General features: G+C 42.4%; 1 protein-coding gene across 3 annotated transcripts in view; it reads left to right on the top strand.

Moving 5' to 3' along the window:
- Positions 1 to 17609, top strand: part of NR3C2 (nuclear receptor subfamily 3 group C member 2) — a 293715-nt gene that overhangs the window by 260777 nt on the left and 15329 nt on the right. For all 3 annotated transcript variants that reach the window (XM_036311917.1, XM_036311916.1, XM_036311918.1), the window contains 2 exons: positions 7209 to 7339; positions 12474 to 12631. In XM_036311917.1, the coding sequence (XP_036167810.1) occupies positions 7209 to 7339; positions 12474 to 12631 (289 nt within the window). The remainder of the gene's footprint in view (positions 1 to 7208; positions 7340 to 12473; positions 12632 to 17609) is intronic.

Below are 17609 nucleotides of genomic sequence, written 5' to 3'. Positions count from 1 at the left end.
GTAGGCTGGTTCCTTCATCCCTGCAAGGGTGGGATTGCTGTTAGTATCCCTGTGTTACACAGGACAAGCATGGGTTCAGGAGCCACACAATCACAGGCTCACAACACCAGCACGTGGACGAGCTCCTGGGTTCTCCAGGGCCTGTTATGGCAAAGCCAAGGGCGGCTGTTCCGCCTCCAGCACAAGGTGTCTGAAGGGATCAGAGGCACCTGAGTGCACTGTTAAATGCATGGTGCCAATGCACGATGCATTATTATCCATCACGTCCTGATTCACAATCTGCCTCCCCCCATTTAGGACCTAAATCTCTTCCTTTTTTGAGAACTTCACAGATGCCTCATCTGTTATATTAGCCATTTAACCTTTCTGTAGATTTTCAGGATTATCTCTCTCTAATCATCATCATATACAAATTTGTGTCTTCAGTTCTTTTTGTGGCCTTCACTTGATCTCTCTCCTTTTCCTTTTCCTTCTCTCTCTCATTCGTTCATGCAATATTTATCAAACAAAGATTTTACTTATGGTGCTCATCCATCATGCTCTCTTTGGCATTCAAAAAGGTTAGCCAGACCTGGAGCTTGCCTTTAAGAAGCTTGTAGTTCGCGATCAGAATGGTGCAACTGAACGGAGCCTTTTTTTTTTTCTAAACACATAGACATTCTGCCCTTTTTAAAAAAAAAAAAAAAAGGGCCTTAAATATATAGCCAAGCTCAAAAGAAAAAACAAAAAAGTGCAAGAACAGGGAATTCACAGCCAGAGTGGTGTAACTTGGAGCTAAAGCTACAGTTGGCCCACAAACTCCTGGATGTGATAAATGCCTCCGGGTGGGTATCAGAACACCAACGGGAACAGCAGACGAGAACTGGAGCTCCAGCAGGGCTGGGGCCCGAAATAGAGCCCCTGCATAGAGCCAAGGCTCTGGAAAGATTGTTCTGTCTACTAACAAGGAAGGAAACACTCAGCAAGCTGGCCAGCCAGCAGACCAGGGACATGGCAAGGAAGCTGAAAGAAATAAGAAACACAAGCCTGCACCACGTCAAGTGTGGGGTCTAAATTTAAACTACACAAGTCTCGCAAAAAAGCATTCAAGCCGAGAAATTAGCATAAAAACTGGTCCAGAACAAGTGAAATGCCTCTACCCTGACAGTTACAAATGCTAAAACTTCCTACAGAGTCCCTCCCACAGACAGTACCCCTGGGATTCACCCAGAAGACAAATATATGCCAAAACAATACATGGTAGACCTGCATATTAGCATCCAGAAAAAAAATGAACAAAAAAAATCGGAGAAACTATAAAATAAATACATTAAAAGTATTTAGAAGTATAATAAGTAAAGATATAATTTAGAGAAAGAAGATACAATAACAATAAAGTAAGTATATCATGCAACATGAATGTTTGAGAAAGAACTAAATATAGCATTTCTAGGAACCTAGGCATGAAAAATATTACCATTATAATTAAAACACTATAGACATTAAATAGATTGGACACAGGAAAAGAAAAAATATTTGTCAGGAACTAGATCTGAGAAAATCACCTAGAATGCCAGTACAATGGTAAGAAGATAACTAATATGAGAGGGAAGTTAATGTGGAAGACAAAATGAGAAGGTCCAACACACTGCTAATAGGAGTTCAACAAGAAAAAAAATAGCATGAATGGGAAGGGAATGATACTTAAAGAAACAATGGCTAAGGACATTTCAGAACTGAAGAAATACCTGCATTCTCCAAATCAAATGCAGATATTGAACCCCAAGCAGAAGAAATAAGAATCAGTCTGCACCTCGGTACTTCATAGTGAGACTGCAAACATCAAATTAACACAGGAAAATGTTTTAAGCTAGCAAAGAGAAAAATGCAAGTCACCTACAAAAGAACGACGATTAGACTAAGAGGAAATTTCCCAGAGGCAGCACTACAGGCCCAGGTGTAGTGGAATACTGTCTTCACAGTACTGACCGTCCTTAGCTGTCAAATTAGAAATCTGTAACTTTTAAACTATCATTCAAGAATGAAGGTGAGATAAAGAAATTTTTCAGACAACTTACTAGTAAGATTGAAAGATAAACATTCAAGGACTGAAAGAATTCCCCCCCCCCCCCAAAAATGGTCCTCAAATAGAAATTGAACCCAGAAGTAAGGGAAATGCCAGAAACAGTGGTGGCTAAAGAAACATATTGGTAACTCTAAACAGACATGGGGTGTGGATATGTAGGAGAGACAAAATTCAGGGCCGATTTGAAAACAAGCTGGAATTTAAATACTAAAGAGCAGTAACATGGAAGACGGGGAGCAGTAGACCAAAGATAAAGTATACTACGTTTCTGTTGCTCATGGAAAGGCTACTGATTCGCTTTAGCTGTCTAAGTATGCAAGTTCACAACTTATTTAAAGAGTAAAAATACTGCAGGTGATTTTTAACTTAAAACACACTGAGAAGGATCCAGAAAATCAGCTGGGAGAAACCAAGATGGCGGCATAGGTTAACGCCGGAGATCGCTGCCTCAAACAACCACTTCAGAGATATAACTAAAGGACAGAACGGACATCACCCAGAACCACGGGAAGGCTGGCTGAGTGGAAATTCTACAACTAGGAGGAAAGAGAATATCATACCCAGACTCAGAGGAGGCGCAGTGCTGAAGTGAAATACTCAGGTGCGGAGTGCGTGCAAGAGGGCTGGCGGCGGAGGGCGCGGTTGTTGCTTTCAATCGGGAGGGAGCTTCAGACTCTGAGCTCCAGATCCGGGCGAGTCTCTGGGGACCGAGATTCAAACGGGAGAAACGGGACTGTCTGGCTTCGGTCGGAACTCGAAGGCAGCTTTCTCTCCGAGGTTTGCAGCCATTGCTGGGGCTCTGAGAGGCAGAGCCCCTGGGGAAGGAACTGAGAGTCGCCATAACTGCTTGTTCCGCCAGCCCTGTAGATCCCCGGGGACCCGCCCCGCCCAAGCCCTGCGCAGCGCCATTTGCCGGATAGCCTCAGGCAAACGCTAGATTAGCACCGCCCTAGAGATCCAGCACAGAAGCCCTCCCACTACAGACACAGCAGACTCTCATAGCCAGTTAGCCTGGAGGTCAAATCACCCCAGTATTGCCGACATCAATCAAGGCTTAAAGGCAACAAGACTGCGGACAAAGACCACTAGGGGGTGCACCAAGAAAGCATAAAAAATGCGGAGACAAAGAAACAGGACAAAACTGTCAATGGAGGATATTGAGTTCAGAACCACACTTTTAAGGTCTCTTAAGAACTGTCTAGAAGCTGCCGATAAACTTAGTAAGGCCCTCGAAAAGACTGGTGAGACCGCCGATAAATGTAGTGAGATCCTCAAGAAATCTAATGAGACCCTCGATGTTGTGATAAAGAACCAACTAGAAATTAAGCATACACTGACTGAAATAAAGAATATTATACAGACACCCAACAGCAGACCAGAGGAGCGCAAGAATCAAGTCAAAGATTCGAAATGCGAAGAAGCAAAAAACACCCAACTGGAAAAGCAAAATGAAAAAAGAATCCGAAAATATGAAGATAGTGTAAGGAGCCTCTGGGACAGCTTCAAGCGCACCAACATCAGAATTATAGGGGTGCCAGAGGATGAGAGAGAGCAAGATATTGAAAACCTATTTAAAGAAATAATGACAGAAAACTTCCCCCACCTGGTGAAAGAAATAGACCTACAGGTCCAGGAAGCGCAGAGAACCCCAAACAAAAGGAATCCAAAGAGGACCACACCAAGACACATCATAATTAAAATGCCAAGAGCAAAAGACAAAGAGAGAATCTTAAAAGCAGCAAGAGAAAGAAACCCAGTTACCTACAAGGGAATACCCATACGACTGTCAGCTGATTTCTCAACAGAAACTTTGCAGGCCAGAAGGGAATGGCAAGAAATATTCAAAGTGATGAATACCAAGAACCTACAACCAAGATTACTTTATCCAGAAAAGCTATCATTCAGAATGGAAGGTCAGATAAAGAGCTTCACAGATAAGGAAAAGCTAAAGGAGTTCATCACCACCAAACCAGTATTATATGAAATGCTGAAAGGTATCCTTTAAGAAGAGGAAGAAGAAAAAAAAAGGTAAAGATACAAATTATGAACAACAAATATGCAGCTATCAACAAGTGAATCTAAGAATCAAGTGAATAAATAATCTGGTGATCATAATAGAATCAGGGACATAGAAAGGGAATGGACTGACTATTCTTGGGGGGGAAAGGGGTGTGGGAGATGCGGGAAGAGACTGGACAAAAATCGTGCACCTATGGAAGAGGACAGTGGGTGGGGAGTGAGGGCGGAGGGTGGGGCGGGAGCTGGGAGGAGGGGAGTTATGGGGGGGAAAAAAAGAGGAACAAATGTAATAATCTGAACAATAAAGATTTAATTAAAAAAAAAATAAATAAAGAGTAAAAATAAAACGTATACCTTCAAAACCCAGTCCAGGAGCAAAGAGGGGGATTTTAAAAAACAACAAACTGCATCAGTCCAATAAAAGGAAGAAAAGCAGAAAGAAAGAAGCAAAGGAGGGGATAACATTAAAATGGTAGAAAAAAATCCAAATATATCAGTAATCAAGATAAATGAAAACAGATTAAAACTGAGCTATTCAAATCCAAAGACTTTAAGATTTTTTTAAAATCTAGCCTTTTGCTGTTTATAAGAGACATGTGTGAAATATAATTGTGTGGGAAGTTTAGAAATAAGGAACTTTACAAAAAGAGCTTACCAGGCAAATTCTAAAGATGGAGCAAAAGAAAGAAAGAGATATGAAAGAAGGGAGGGAATAATGAAGGAATAATATGAGTGTCACTAAAAAATTTTAAGGCAAAAAATATTTGGACTAAAGATGGTATTAGTGTCCTGACTGGTGGTTCAGTTGGTTAGAGCCATGCCCCACACAGCAAAAGGTTGCAGATTCAATTCCCCATCAGGGCACATACCTAGTTTGTGGGTTCAGTCCCCTGTCAAGGTGTGAAAGGAAGGCAGCTGATCAAAGTTTCTCACATCAACGTTTCTCTCTCTCTCTCTCTCTCTCTCTCTCTCTCTCAAAAAAATAGATATGTATGTATTTGGAGGATTAAAAATAAAATAATTTTTTAAAAAAAATGTTATTAGTAACAGCAAGAGAAAAAGGCTTACAATAAAATGAGTAAAGATATTAAGAGACAAATTTCCAAACAAAAAAACCCACATCTTCAGAAAACATTTGAAAAATATTCAGCCTACTGGTGATAATGGAAATGCAAATAGAATCAGCAGTGTGCTACCCTTTCAACCCCCCTCAGATGGCAAAAAATTTTAAATTGGACAATGACAAGTATTGGTGGGGAAGTGGAATAAAGGGACATTCTCATCTCCTGCTGGTTAGCAGGAAAGCGACGTGCACAGATCTGCAGCTCGTCGTCTTCGTTCTGTCCCAGAGGAGTGCTCAGGGATGTGCCTTGAGCCTCACTGATAATAGCAGTAAAGAGGAAACAACCCAAGTGCCCACCCGTAGTGGAATGGATTAGCGAATTGTGATACAGTCACACAAGTGAAACTTGTAGCAGTGAAAATGAATGAACTCAGGAGTTATCTGTGCTAAGATGGATACATCTCAGAATTATAACACTGAATAAGAAGTTGCAGACGGAGGTACAAATCTAGTTTCAAATTTACTAAAACAAAGCAGTGCTGTGTGCTATGTTTATAGATACATACGTGTGCAGTAACATAGACACATCTGAGCGGGAATGATAACCAGCCAAAGTGAATGTATCCCTTGAACGAGCAAGACGAATGGGATCAGGGAGGAAGACACAGCAGGCCTGAGCTCTGTCATGTTCCATTTGTAATGATGTGAATCAAATATAGTAAACATATTAGCATTTATTTGCATTGTTAATTCTGGATTGTAGATGCATAGGCTCCTGCTGTTATTGTCTGTGGGTGTGTTTGCGTGAGTGCATGTATTTTAAATACTCCCTTCATTGAAAATAGCTTCCGGCTTATGAGAGAGGAAAGAGGTCATCATCATAATGCAGAGCAGAATGTTCTGGGTTGCATTGTGAGTTCTTTACAAACGGCTTTCAGAGTTGAGATGAGAGAGATTTCTGCCAGTTGAACCCAAGAGTGCTTCCTGGGAGAGGTGTCACAGTGTTGCTTTCCTACAGATGCCCTGCCTTCAGTTATTCATAAACATCTATCACCCACCATGACCTTTTTTGTTCATTTCTTCGGCCTTTGTCAAGTCCTTTCCCATTTTTCACTGTTTTTGTTTTTCACTAATTATATTCTGCTCAATATAAACTAGTAGTTACCCAGGGCCTCCCCCAAATTACTATGAGCCAATAATCTAAAAACCTGTAAGTGATGCCTTATTTTAATGGAAAGAGGAAATAATGCCTTCTGTCGTAACATAATGTGGATTTTTATGACAACATTGGATTTAGTGGTGGAAGAGGATTGGTTGGTCAAATAAATGGAAACATTTGGCAAACTCTCACATCGCTTTCTCCCTTTACCAGAAAAATTCCAGTCAAGGTTCTCACCTTTTCAAATTGTGTCTAATTTCCCTTTTTAAAGGTGCTTCTTCAAACAGTTAACAAACTTATTTCAAGACCTCTGTAAGTGTATGTGAGGGGGGAGGGGGGGGGAGTCCAGGTGGAAACTGGATTTGGTCATCACTATCCTGTGTTCATAGCATCCAGCACAGTCCTTCCAGACAGTGAGTGCTTGGTCTCTGCAGACACTGAACGGATGCTCTCTGGATGCCCTCACCACAATAGCGCACACCACAGAATGAAAGCACGGCAAGCCATTCCCAGTCACGGGGCAAGGCACCCAGTTTGTTTTTTAAAATATATTTTATTGATTTTTTACAAAGAGGAAGAGAGAGGGATAGAGAGTTAGAAACATCGATGAGAAACATCGATCAGCTGCCTCGTGCACACCCACTACTGGGGATGTGCCCGCCACCAAGGTACATGCCCTTGACCAGAATCGAACCTGGACTCTTCAGTCCACAGGCCGACACTTTATCCACTGAGCCAAACCGGTTAGGGCCCAGTTTGTCTTTAAAATACACATCTGCTCCGTGTTGACACCCAAAGGAAGACTCTGACTTAAACAGAGCTCGTTAGGGTGCCTGGAGCTGCCGGACTGGGTTTGACAAGGAACCTTGTTTCTCAGACCTTTTTTCCCTTTTCCTTGGCAGAGAGAAGATGCACCAGTCTGCCATGTATGAGCTGTGCCAGGGCATGCACCAGGTCAGCCTGCAGTTCGTCCGACTGCAGCTCACCTTTGAAGAATACACCCTCATGAAAGTGTTGCTGCTGTTAAGCACAGGTAAGCGATGCCCGCCCAGGCACCTTTCCACCTGGTCAGGTTATCTCCCCTTTGGGGAGTAGCCTACGGAGAGTATCAGGTAGTTGGTATAAAAAGGAACAATTTGAGGAGCTGGGAGGAGGGCTTTGGTCTTTGATGAGCTAGGTAACTTGCAGAGGCTAAGACTTGGGACACATCAAAGAGCACGTGCCTTCAGTCCTTCCTTCATCCGACCTCAGATGTTCACTAGGTGTCTGTGATGTGTGTGGTGGGATTGGGCAGGTCAGGAACGATTGGGTAACTGAGGCAGGGTCTCTGCCCTTGGGGAGTTTTACTGTAAGGTAAGTTTAGACATCACTGCAATACATGTGGGAGGGACTGGCTACTATGATAGAGTGTCATGGTGGCTCATGGGCGGGAAGGGCATGGTCAGCTCTGGGGGCCAGGGAGAGGGACTCAGGGCGAGCGGATCTTGGGGAGCTTTGGGAGGGTTCTGGGTTGGCTATGAGGAAGGAGATGGCATTCCCGGCAAGGAACCGGGTGAGCGAGTGTGGAAATGTGGCAGAGCACTTCAGGCAATAGCACTTACTTCTGGGGAGTCGTGTTGTTAATTTTTAATTTTTATTGTACTTAAGTCTTTAATTTTCCAAGGTGCACCTGGTTATATTGGACTGGGGAGGAGCGGGGAGTGAGGCTGGGATGTGGACTGGACCCGGATACTCGGTGCCTGTGGGAGACACCTGGCCTCTGCTGGGCGGGCCCAGAGGACAGCCCTGAAGGCTGAGCAGCGGGGAGACATGATCAAAGCTGTATTTGTGGCTTTAGGAGGAGGTGTCTGGTGGTGGCCTGGATTTGAGAGGAAAGGAGGTGGGAGAGGCCAAGACAGGATCTATCCTGTCTGGAAGCACAGAGACCTGTGAGGCTGTTGAAATAATGGACTGGCTAATGGTGGTTGGTTGACGAAGGACAGGAGCAGGAAGAGCAAATGAACATGGTCTGGGTCAGAAGTGAGCACAGAGAAATGACCAGGATGGCAGTGATACCATTGAGAGAAGTGTGTTAACATTGATACTTGGAACAAGTTTTATGGAGTAAAAAATGAATTTTATCTTTGGATTGATTCATTTTTACACATATCTTAAGAGAGAGGCCAAAAGGAGGAGAAAATTTGGGCCTGGCACTCAGAAGACTGGTTTGGGTATTGAGATATAAACTTGAAATTATCTTCACGGGAAATTGTAGTATGGACTCAGCTGGTGAGCAGGGTTGCCGTGCCACAGGAAGAGGAGACCAGGTCCAGTTGGCCACGTGAAGGGGGATGGCACGGGCGGAAAGGACAGACACAGCTGTCAGAGGGGAGATGTACAGCGTGGAAGCCAAGACTCGGTTTCCAACAGGGGCGAGACGAACCACCTGCCTTGCACAGAGACGCCTGCCAGCATTGACCATTAGGCGTCGGGCAGGTGCCAGATGGCCAGCGACTTTCAGATGGATGGGAAGCTCCTTTACGCTTCTGGAACCAAGTAGGACTTGATGGCATAAGATGCCAGAAGAGATGGGTCAGGATTAGCCTTGGCAAAGACAGGGAGCACCTTTCCTTGGGCAAGGGCATGTTCAAACAGGGGAAGGAATTTGAGGAAACTCAGTCAGATGAGGGGCAGACCAAGAATGGTGGCAGGAGACCGTCTGGAGAGGTAATCCCTCCGCCACATGCCATGGCCACTGAGGTCACTCAGACATGTTCTGGATGCCAGCGGTGCCAGGGCAAGTGGCGTGGACCTCAGAGGAGCTGTAGTTGTTGAGTGACCGACCAGCTCTGGCATCCGAGTGTGCCCAGCCCTTCCATGGCCAGTGAATCGGGCTGGAGAGAAGGGCCATTTGCAGCAGAGTCATTTGGAAGAAAGGGGCATCAATAGCCAAGGTGACAAGGACACAGTGGACAAGAAGAGACGTATTTCCAGCCAAGAGTGCTGAGCCTGTGGAAGAGTGAGCCTCAGACAAGGTCCAGCAGGAGCAGGGATGTAGTGGTGACCACACATCAGAATCCACTTCACATATGTTTAGCACCTTGCAGTTTTACATGATCTAACTGAATGCTAGAACAGCCCTATGAGATTGATACCAATTCTGGAGTTGACAGAACAGGCACACAGTGTTACTTGTTCAGTATCCTCTGTGAGTTAGGACTCACCCAGGACTGTGGACTTCGTGCCCAGGGCTGCCCGCACTGTCCCAGGAGCAGGGAGCAAGGGCTGCAGAGGCAGCTCGTGGCGCCTGACAGCCTTGGGGACAGTGGGCTGTGAGTGGGCTGAGTGGACTCCGGAGGGGGCATGGGCAGCCTGGCAGGGGCGTGCCGCACCTCACGGCTGTGTTTTGTTTGGCCAGGACAGGGTTTTTAGGTTGCTTTTGGCCTTTTGTCTTTTATTTTCATAGAATTTGATCGCCAGGGGCTGGGCATGTTCTCTCCTTTGCCACAGTCCCTGCCATCCCTCACTGTTTACATTCAGACCCTCATCTGCCTGCAGGGCAGGATCCAGGCTCTCGGTCCCTCCTCCCGGATTCCTCCCTGGAATGTAACCTTGGAAATTGAGACTCAAGTCAGTGATCTCATTCCTCTTTCCAATCTCTGTCATTAACCATCACCGGTTAGAAACGTGTTTTAAATACACACACACACACACACACACACACACACACACACCCGAGATGATAGAAAATTTAAATGAAATCTTTTTTCTAAAAATTCACGTGATTCTAATTCTTTATAAATTTTGACTACTCAATTGGTATCTGACCCTATTATATACGGGAGTGGACAAAAGTAAGTTGTGAGTACACAAAAGTTTGTCCTTGTATTATTTATTAGTTGGTATTTTCCATATGAACAACTGTAACCTGTTTGCCCACCCCTGCACATTTAATCAGCCAGCCTATAATCAATTCTGATATGATTTTGAAGCTGTCCAGGGTGATGTATTAGCTTCCAAGGAGCTCAGTACTTTGATTTCTGATTTTTCATAGATGCCGGAAAAGCAAAATCAAAAGGAAGAACAAGAATTTTATGAATCACAGGAGCTGTGGGCTTTAGTTTGCTCATTTTGCAAACCTGTGGAATGCCTGAGCATCCTTCCTCTTACTTAGGGTGTGAGGTTGCACCCCTGATGTCCAGCGAATCAGGAGACTGTTTAGCAATGACAGCAAGAGTTGTGTGCTCCTTCTGCTCGCAGAGGAGAGCAGACAGACTTCCGCCCGTAGTCTCTGCTCTTCTGCAGCCCGTAGGTTCTGGACAATTTCCAGCAGCTATGCTGCTTAATAAGTAAATTTACAAAATCTGGGCAGACCTCCAAAACCTGAGGTTTTGCTCAAGTTCTCTTTATTTGTGGGTTTGTTTCAGCTTCTAAAAAATCTCCGTAAAATTGGTACAATATATTTCAGCCACTACAGTAATGTATAAGTAAAATTTGACACAGGTTGTTCATCTTTTGAGAACTTCTGATAACACAGCTATCAGAAATATGAAGGTCTTTGCTTAATCTTCTATTATGTGTCAAATAGTATTGAAATATAGTTGTGAAATGCATTCACTTATTCTAATTTTAGGCAAATTTTTAATGTATAGGATGACACCCATAAATATTTCTAGATTGAAAAACAAAAGTTTTACTCCATAAAATGTCATAACTTCAAAAGTTAATATGTGGATGGGAAATATAGGCTGCTATTTGCAAACTTTCAGTTTCTTTTAGAAAGTTTTAGGTTAACATTAAAATTTTGGTTGAACCAGATCTATAGCTTTAATAATAACATCCTGGTTATTACCATCCTTTTTTAGTGTTTTTATAGCAAGTTTTTAATTTTAAGAGAAAAAAAGTTATATAATGGATGGTATTTAATTCTTAATGTGAATGTCAAATATTTGAAACCACAACTAATATTGTGAAAGCCTCAGGAATTTGTGCAGTAGCTATTAGGGACTTATTTCCCCCCACAAAAATAGACAAATCAAAAACCTCACCAATTCAACTCAAGGAGATGATTATTAATATGTGAAGTTAATTTTGCAAGATAATCCACATCTTTATACAAAAGCACAGGTTTAACTGCAAACAGTGGCATTCCTGGCTTCCAGGTTTGCACGTACTATTCAGAAACATAGCCATTCTAAAGTGCTGATGACCCTGTCAATTATCATGTATACAGGTTATGATAAAGTAACAAATGCGCTGTGTAATTAAGTGACGGTAAGAGCAGTTTCCAACTCAGAATGTTGTTATCAGCTAGTCACTACATAAAAGAAAACATAATCCTTTATTTTCTACCTTACCAAAGATAAAGATGAACATGGTATTTTCTCTTTCTAAGTTTTAGATTTTCCCTTGGCTGCAGACTGCCACTACATACACCCCCCCCCCACCCCCCCTTTCAGGTTATCTGAGAGGTCACATGACAGTGCCTCATTGTCATGTGGCCTGGTATTGTCATGTGATCTGGGGCAAAGAGAATGGAAAGTGCTTCTTTGTATGCACATTCTTCCATGGGTAGATGGCCAGTTTCCCCAAGTGTCTTTGATATTTGAACTTGAATATGAAAACATTGCTTTCTAATTCTAGCTCCAGCTTAGATTGTCTGTGGCTCTTCCAGTTGTTCTGGAAAATCAAAGTATGTTTTCCTTCCTCAGAGGTGTTGGCAAGTCAGGATTCATAAAACACTTTGATGACAAGCCACAAGGCCATGAAGCATTGTGGTCAAGAGCCAGGCTTTGGAAACAGACCAAGCTAGGTTTATATGTCTTCTCTGCCATTTAGTGTGTCCTTGGACAAGTGTGTAAACCTCCAGTCCTTAGTTTCCTCATCTGTAAAATAAGAGTAATATAATGGTTATGTCATAAGACTGATGTCAAGATTAAGTGAGTTGATATATGCAAAATGTAATAACATGCTCCTGATAAATAGCAGTTATTATTCTTTTGTATATGTATGTGTACAAGAGTTACCATAACTGCCATATTTACTGATAAATGCAATTAATTGAGATTCAGTGTCAATCTAAAAGTGGGAACCTAACAATCTCAAAATATCGTAGGCCATTTAACTGCTAAGATGTGAAAACTGTTTTTCATCCTGGGATTTTACATATCTGTTCTCCTTAAACACAGTTCCCAAGGATGGCCTCAAAAGCCAAGCTGCATTTGAAGAAATGAGGACAAATTACATCAAAGAGCTGAGGAAGATGGTAACTAAGTGTCCCAACAATTCTGGGCAGAGTTGGCAGAGGTTCTATCAACTGACCAAGCTTCTGGACTCCATGCATGATGTGAGTATTGTCCTTTGATGCCTCTTCACTGAAGGGTCAGCAACCACACGCTGTTCGCCAAATGAAGTAGGAGAGTTGAGAAAGTTCTTGGGACTTGGGAAGAGTAAAGGTCTGTTATCGAGTGGGAGGCAGCAGGAGGTGAGAGCTGACCAGGAAGGAAATTTTCCTCCAGATCACGTTTGTAACAAACCTCCTTTCAAGCCAAGGGTGTGGCTTTCCCTGGGAGCAGGACCAGAGGTACGTGCACCACCAGGGCAGAGCCCGTGTCCCGGCCCAGGGTCGGGTCAGGTCTCACATTTCTGTGAGCGATTTAGGAAATGTTTGGCTAGTAGACCTGTTTGCTTTCACACTGCTCAGTGTCCATCTTCTACAACTGTTAATCTAATAACCCAATCTTTTAAAAACATTATTAGTGGTCCAGGGCCAGCATGGATCATCTCAACCTTTGCCAAATTTTGAATCCTATATTCACTGTTCTTCATAGGAGTCACCTTTCTTGTCTTAATGTAAATACAGAAAACAAATTCTGAGATTGTTTTTTCTAACTTAACCAGTTATAGATGCAGCTGAGGTGGTGGTTCTCACCCTTCCTAATGCCACGACCCTTTAATACAGTTCCTCATGTTGTGGTGACCCTCAACCATAAAATTATTTTCGTTGCTACTTCATAACTGTAATTTTGCTATTGTTATTAATTGTAATGTAAATATCTGATATGCTATATGTGTTTTCCGATGGTCAAGACCCACAGGTTGAAAACCGCTGGTAGAGGTTTCTACAAAAGATTGATTTGAATCACTTGCTTTATGTCATTTAAAATGTGCTTCTTGTTTCACTTTGTGTCTTCTCCCAATCTGGCTGAAAAAAAAAAGAAAGTTGTATACAGTCATGCTAATTTAGTTTTTCACATTTATGAGGTTTTCATACTTTTGGGAGGTAAACTGTATCACCCAAGATTTGCATAAGAAATTCATCTCCAAATATTTCTCTGTTGAGGAAAATGTTGCAAGCTTGATGACTAATATTAGTATTTCTTTTGAACTAATGGTTCATCCTTTAGAAATCTGTTTATGCCAGTGGAACCTTGTTTCTGCAGGTTCTTTGATAAAAGAATGTCACTTTGCAGTGTTTTACATGGAAAACCCATTGCCTATCAGGTTGACCTTTGCTTTCTCTGAACTTTTCGTATGGTCTCAGTAAGATGACCAGCAAGTGAATTCAGGGATGGATAGTTCTGCTGATTACCAGTGTCCTAAAGTGTGTGCTTTACTGGGAAATGAAGAATAAGAGAGGATGGCAAACAGGCTTTTGGGAGTCACAGCAAAGGACATGAGGAAAGCAGAGCATGGATACAGACCATCTGAGAACAAGGGCACAGTTACTTCCTCCTGGTGGTTGTGTCAAAATCCTTCTGAGTGGAGCTTAGAATAGGGCTTTGTGGTTCTTTCTAGATGAATTCTCTAGTTTGTTCAAATGTACGGGCAGGCACAAGTGCAGTATCAAAATGAGTATACAAGTGTCATCACAACATATGACAATAGATGTGTTTTGAAGCAACTTGCATGTAATATAACAGAAGTTACAACTTTTTTCCAACAGCCTTTCAGAATCTTTATGCCTTCAGCAGAGCAGCACATTGGAAACACTTAGGGGCCAGCCCAGGGCTCCATGTGTCAATCCATCCTCTGCCAGCTGCTTTTGTGAGCCAGCACAGTGCTGGCCACCAGATAGGAACTCAAGTTGCCAACTGGTTGTATTCTAACTGATGATCTTCTGCAAAATCCCCCAGGGCAAATCATTGTCCTTTATTTTTTAATCAAGGTATAATTGATACACAATAAGGTGAACATATTTAAAGTGTACCATATGAGAAGTTTGACCCATATATTCACCAAGACAACAAACATGTCTATCACCCCAAAACTTTCCTTGTGCACCTTTTTAACCTTTCTTCCTACCTACTGCTCCCTATTTGCTTTCTGGCAATGTAAATTCATTTATATATTCTGGAGTTTATATAGTAAACTCGTTCATATATTCTAGACTTTCATACACATGGAATCATGCAGTATGTAGTCTTTTCTGCCTGGCTTCCTTCACTTAACATGATTATTTTGAGATTCATACATCCTATTGCATACGTTAGTATTTAGTTCTCACTCATTGTTGCGTAGCACCCATGGCACAGATATTCCACATTTTGGTAGTCCAGTCACCCAAGGGTGGGAGTGTGGGTCGTTCCCAGATTGGAAACTATTACAGAGAAAGCTGCACTGAACATGTGTGTGCAAGTCCTGAAATGGACGTCACTCTCTTTTTCTTGGGTGAATCGCTGGTAGTGGAATGCCTGGGTCATACAGGCAACGTGTTCCCATTTTTATGAGACTGCCAAACTCCTTTCCAGAGTCGTTGTACAACGAATCGCACACTCCCTTGACAAGTGAGTTCGTATCGCTCCGCATCCTTGCTAACACTCGGTGAGATCAGTCTTCCTAGTTGTAGCCATCGCAGTAACTGTGCGGTGGTGTCTCACTGGTTTTAATTTGCATTTCCCTGGTGACAAATGTTCTCGTCATGTGCTTACTTACCATTGTTATGTCTTCTTTGGTGTAGTGTCTGTTCAGCCCTTTGGCTCATTTGAAAAAAAGAATTGCTTGTTTTTAATTAGAATGTTGAGTTCCTATAGTCTAGGTAGAATTCCTTTATAAGATATGTGATTTGCAGTCTGTGCTTCTCTTGTCATTCTTTTAGCAATGTCATTGGAAGAGCAGTTTTCCATCTGAATGAAGCCCAATTGATTATTTTTTCTTTTATGAGCCATGTTTTGGTGGTGTATCTCAGGAATCCTTGTCTAAGCCAGTGTCACAAAGCTTTGGTCCCAGATTTTGTCCTAGAGATTATTGTCCTCTATTGACTGATATGTAGCTTGAAAAGCATTTTTTCTGAGTTTTGGTTGTTTCTGGTGGCAGGTAAAGCCAGTCCTTCCTACTCCATTTGTCTGGAAAGAGAATACTCTTTGGGGAATCATTTTAATTCTAAAACCTTTATTTTAAATTATAAAAAATGTTTGCTCTTAGAAGTAGCCTAACAGGAGCATCTTGAAAGTTCTATTTATAGTCCTATTCCAGACAGAACATTGAAAAATGCATTGTAAGCCCAGAGGGGCCTTTCTAACATTCGCGCTTACACAGACCTGAGAATGCCTCCGGCTTCTCATTAGAGGGAACCAGTGAGTCAGCATTTGTGGATTCTCTTCCAGGGAACAAAGGGCTGCACGGGGACCTGCTCTGTGTGTAGAGCGAGTCCTGCTCACTTTCGGAAAAAGAGCGCTTGTTCCTAGGAGCACCACAAGTAGGATCCCTGTGGACGTAAATCTAAGTGCTGCTTTAAAAAGCAGCACACAGGCCACCCTTCAGGACACACATCGGTAGATCCCGGATTGTCCTACACGGTGCACACGCGCGTGGGCAGAGCTGTGCCAAGGGGAGTGAAAACAGCATTCTCTGAAAGAACAGGTTGGCAGTTGAGTATCTGAATTGGTCAGCAACTTTAATGAATCATAAGCCCTCTGAGCATCTATTTTTCAAAAAAAAAAAAAAAAGTTTCAAAGAAGCAGCCGTGGTTGGGCTTCTAGGGGTGGATGTATTTTTGCATTGCAAGTGTTAATGCTGTTTGATGGTGGCCCTCCTCATGGGTAGTAAGATGGTATCACATGTGGTTTGGTTTGCATTTCCCTAATGATTTGTGGTGTTCAGTATCCTTACATGTGTTTATTGGCCATCTGAATATGTCATCTTTGGAGAATTGTCTACTCAAGTTCTTGGCCCATATTTTTGTTTTTATGTATGTTCTGGATATTAACCCCTTATCTAATATATGATTTGCAAACATTTTCTCCCATTTCGTGACTTATGTTTTAGTGTCAAAGTCTTCTCTTCTGAACTTGTAAGTCAGTAGTTTATTTCTTTTAATTTTGCCAGTTATGGATAAAATTGTGTCTGATTCCAATTTATTTAAAGAGAGTGGAAAAGAGCATTTTTCTTGTAACTTCTTTGACTTCATTATTAATTAACGTTTCATACACTGCACATCTACAGAATATTGCCATTCATTATTCATAGCCAGTTTCTCAAATCTCTCAGAGAATAACTTTTTATGAGAATGGTGGGGGAAACTAGGACCTGGCCTTGTTTGGGGAGGTATAAAGGAATTGTGCATTCCATTCCCACCTGAATCTTTGGGATTTATGATGCCACAGGGTGAGCTTTGTGAGGGAAAAAATACCCTGAAGAAAGAAGCACTGAGGGTCCTGGAAGCTCGCGCATAGAAAATCACATCTAAATCTAAGCTGACACACAGGAATCTCTCTCTAATCTGAAATATATCTAGGGAAGATTTTGGAAAACTATCTCATTGTCTAACACCTGTGTCAATAAATTCCTCCCTCTTTTGCTGCCTAAATCCCTCTTCTTACAATATAAAATAACCGTATAATGCCTGGGGTTTACCCAGTGCCTTTCTTCCTAAGTCCCATCATTAAATCCTTCTAATATCTCCATGTGGTAAGGATGAGTAAATATTACTATTTACACTTCATCACCTCATCTTAATTCCTTTCTCTATAAAAGAGGAATAATAATATTTACTCCTTTTTTTACCCTTTCATGGAGAAAAGAATTAAGGCGGGGAGTGATTAAGTGCATTTTCCCTGGTTCCTAAGGGAGGCGGGAGCAGAAGGCAGGAATGGAGAGGACACAGCACCTGTGAGAGGCATCTGTGCATAGCCAGCCCTGCACCTGGTTAGCTCCTGGGCTGCTGGTCGGTGAGACGAGGTGTCACTTTAGCATCCCGCATGTACTGGTAGAAGGGTCTCACTCTTAGCTTCCTGTTCCGCTGTCTCCATCTTGAGGTCCTTCATAAACTTTGAACAAGGGGCTCCACTAAGTAAAGTCCTGTAGCTCAGAGGGCATGATGAATG

The sequence above is a fragment of the Myotis myotis genome, unplaced genomic scaffold (assembly GCF_014108235.1).
Source record: "Myotis myotis isolate mMyoMyo1 unplaced genomic scaffold, mMyoMyo1.p scaffold_m19_p_6, whole genome shotgun sequence".
NCBI lineage: Eukaryota > Metazoa > Chordata > Mammalia > Chiroptera > Vespertilionidae > Myotis > Myotis myotis.
The sequence above is the reverse complement of the archived record's forward strand: the minus strand, read 5'-3'. Positions and strand labels throughout refer to the sequence as shown.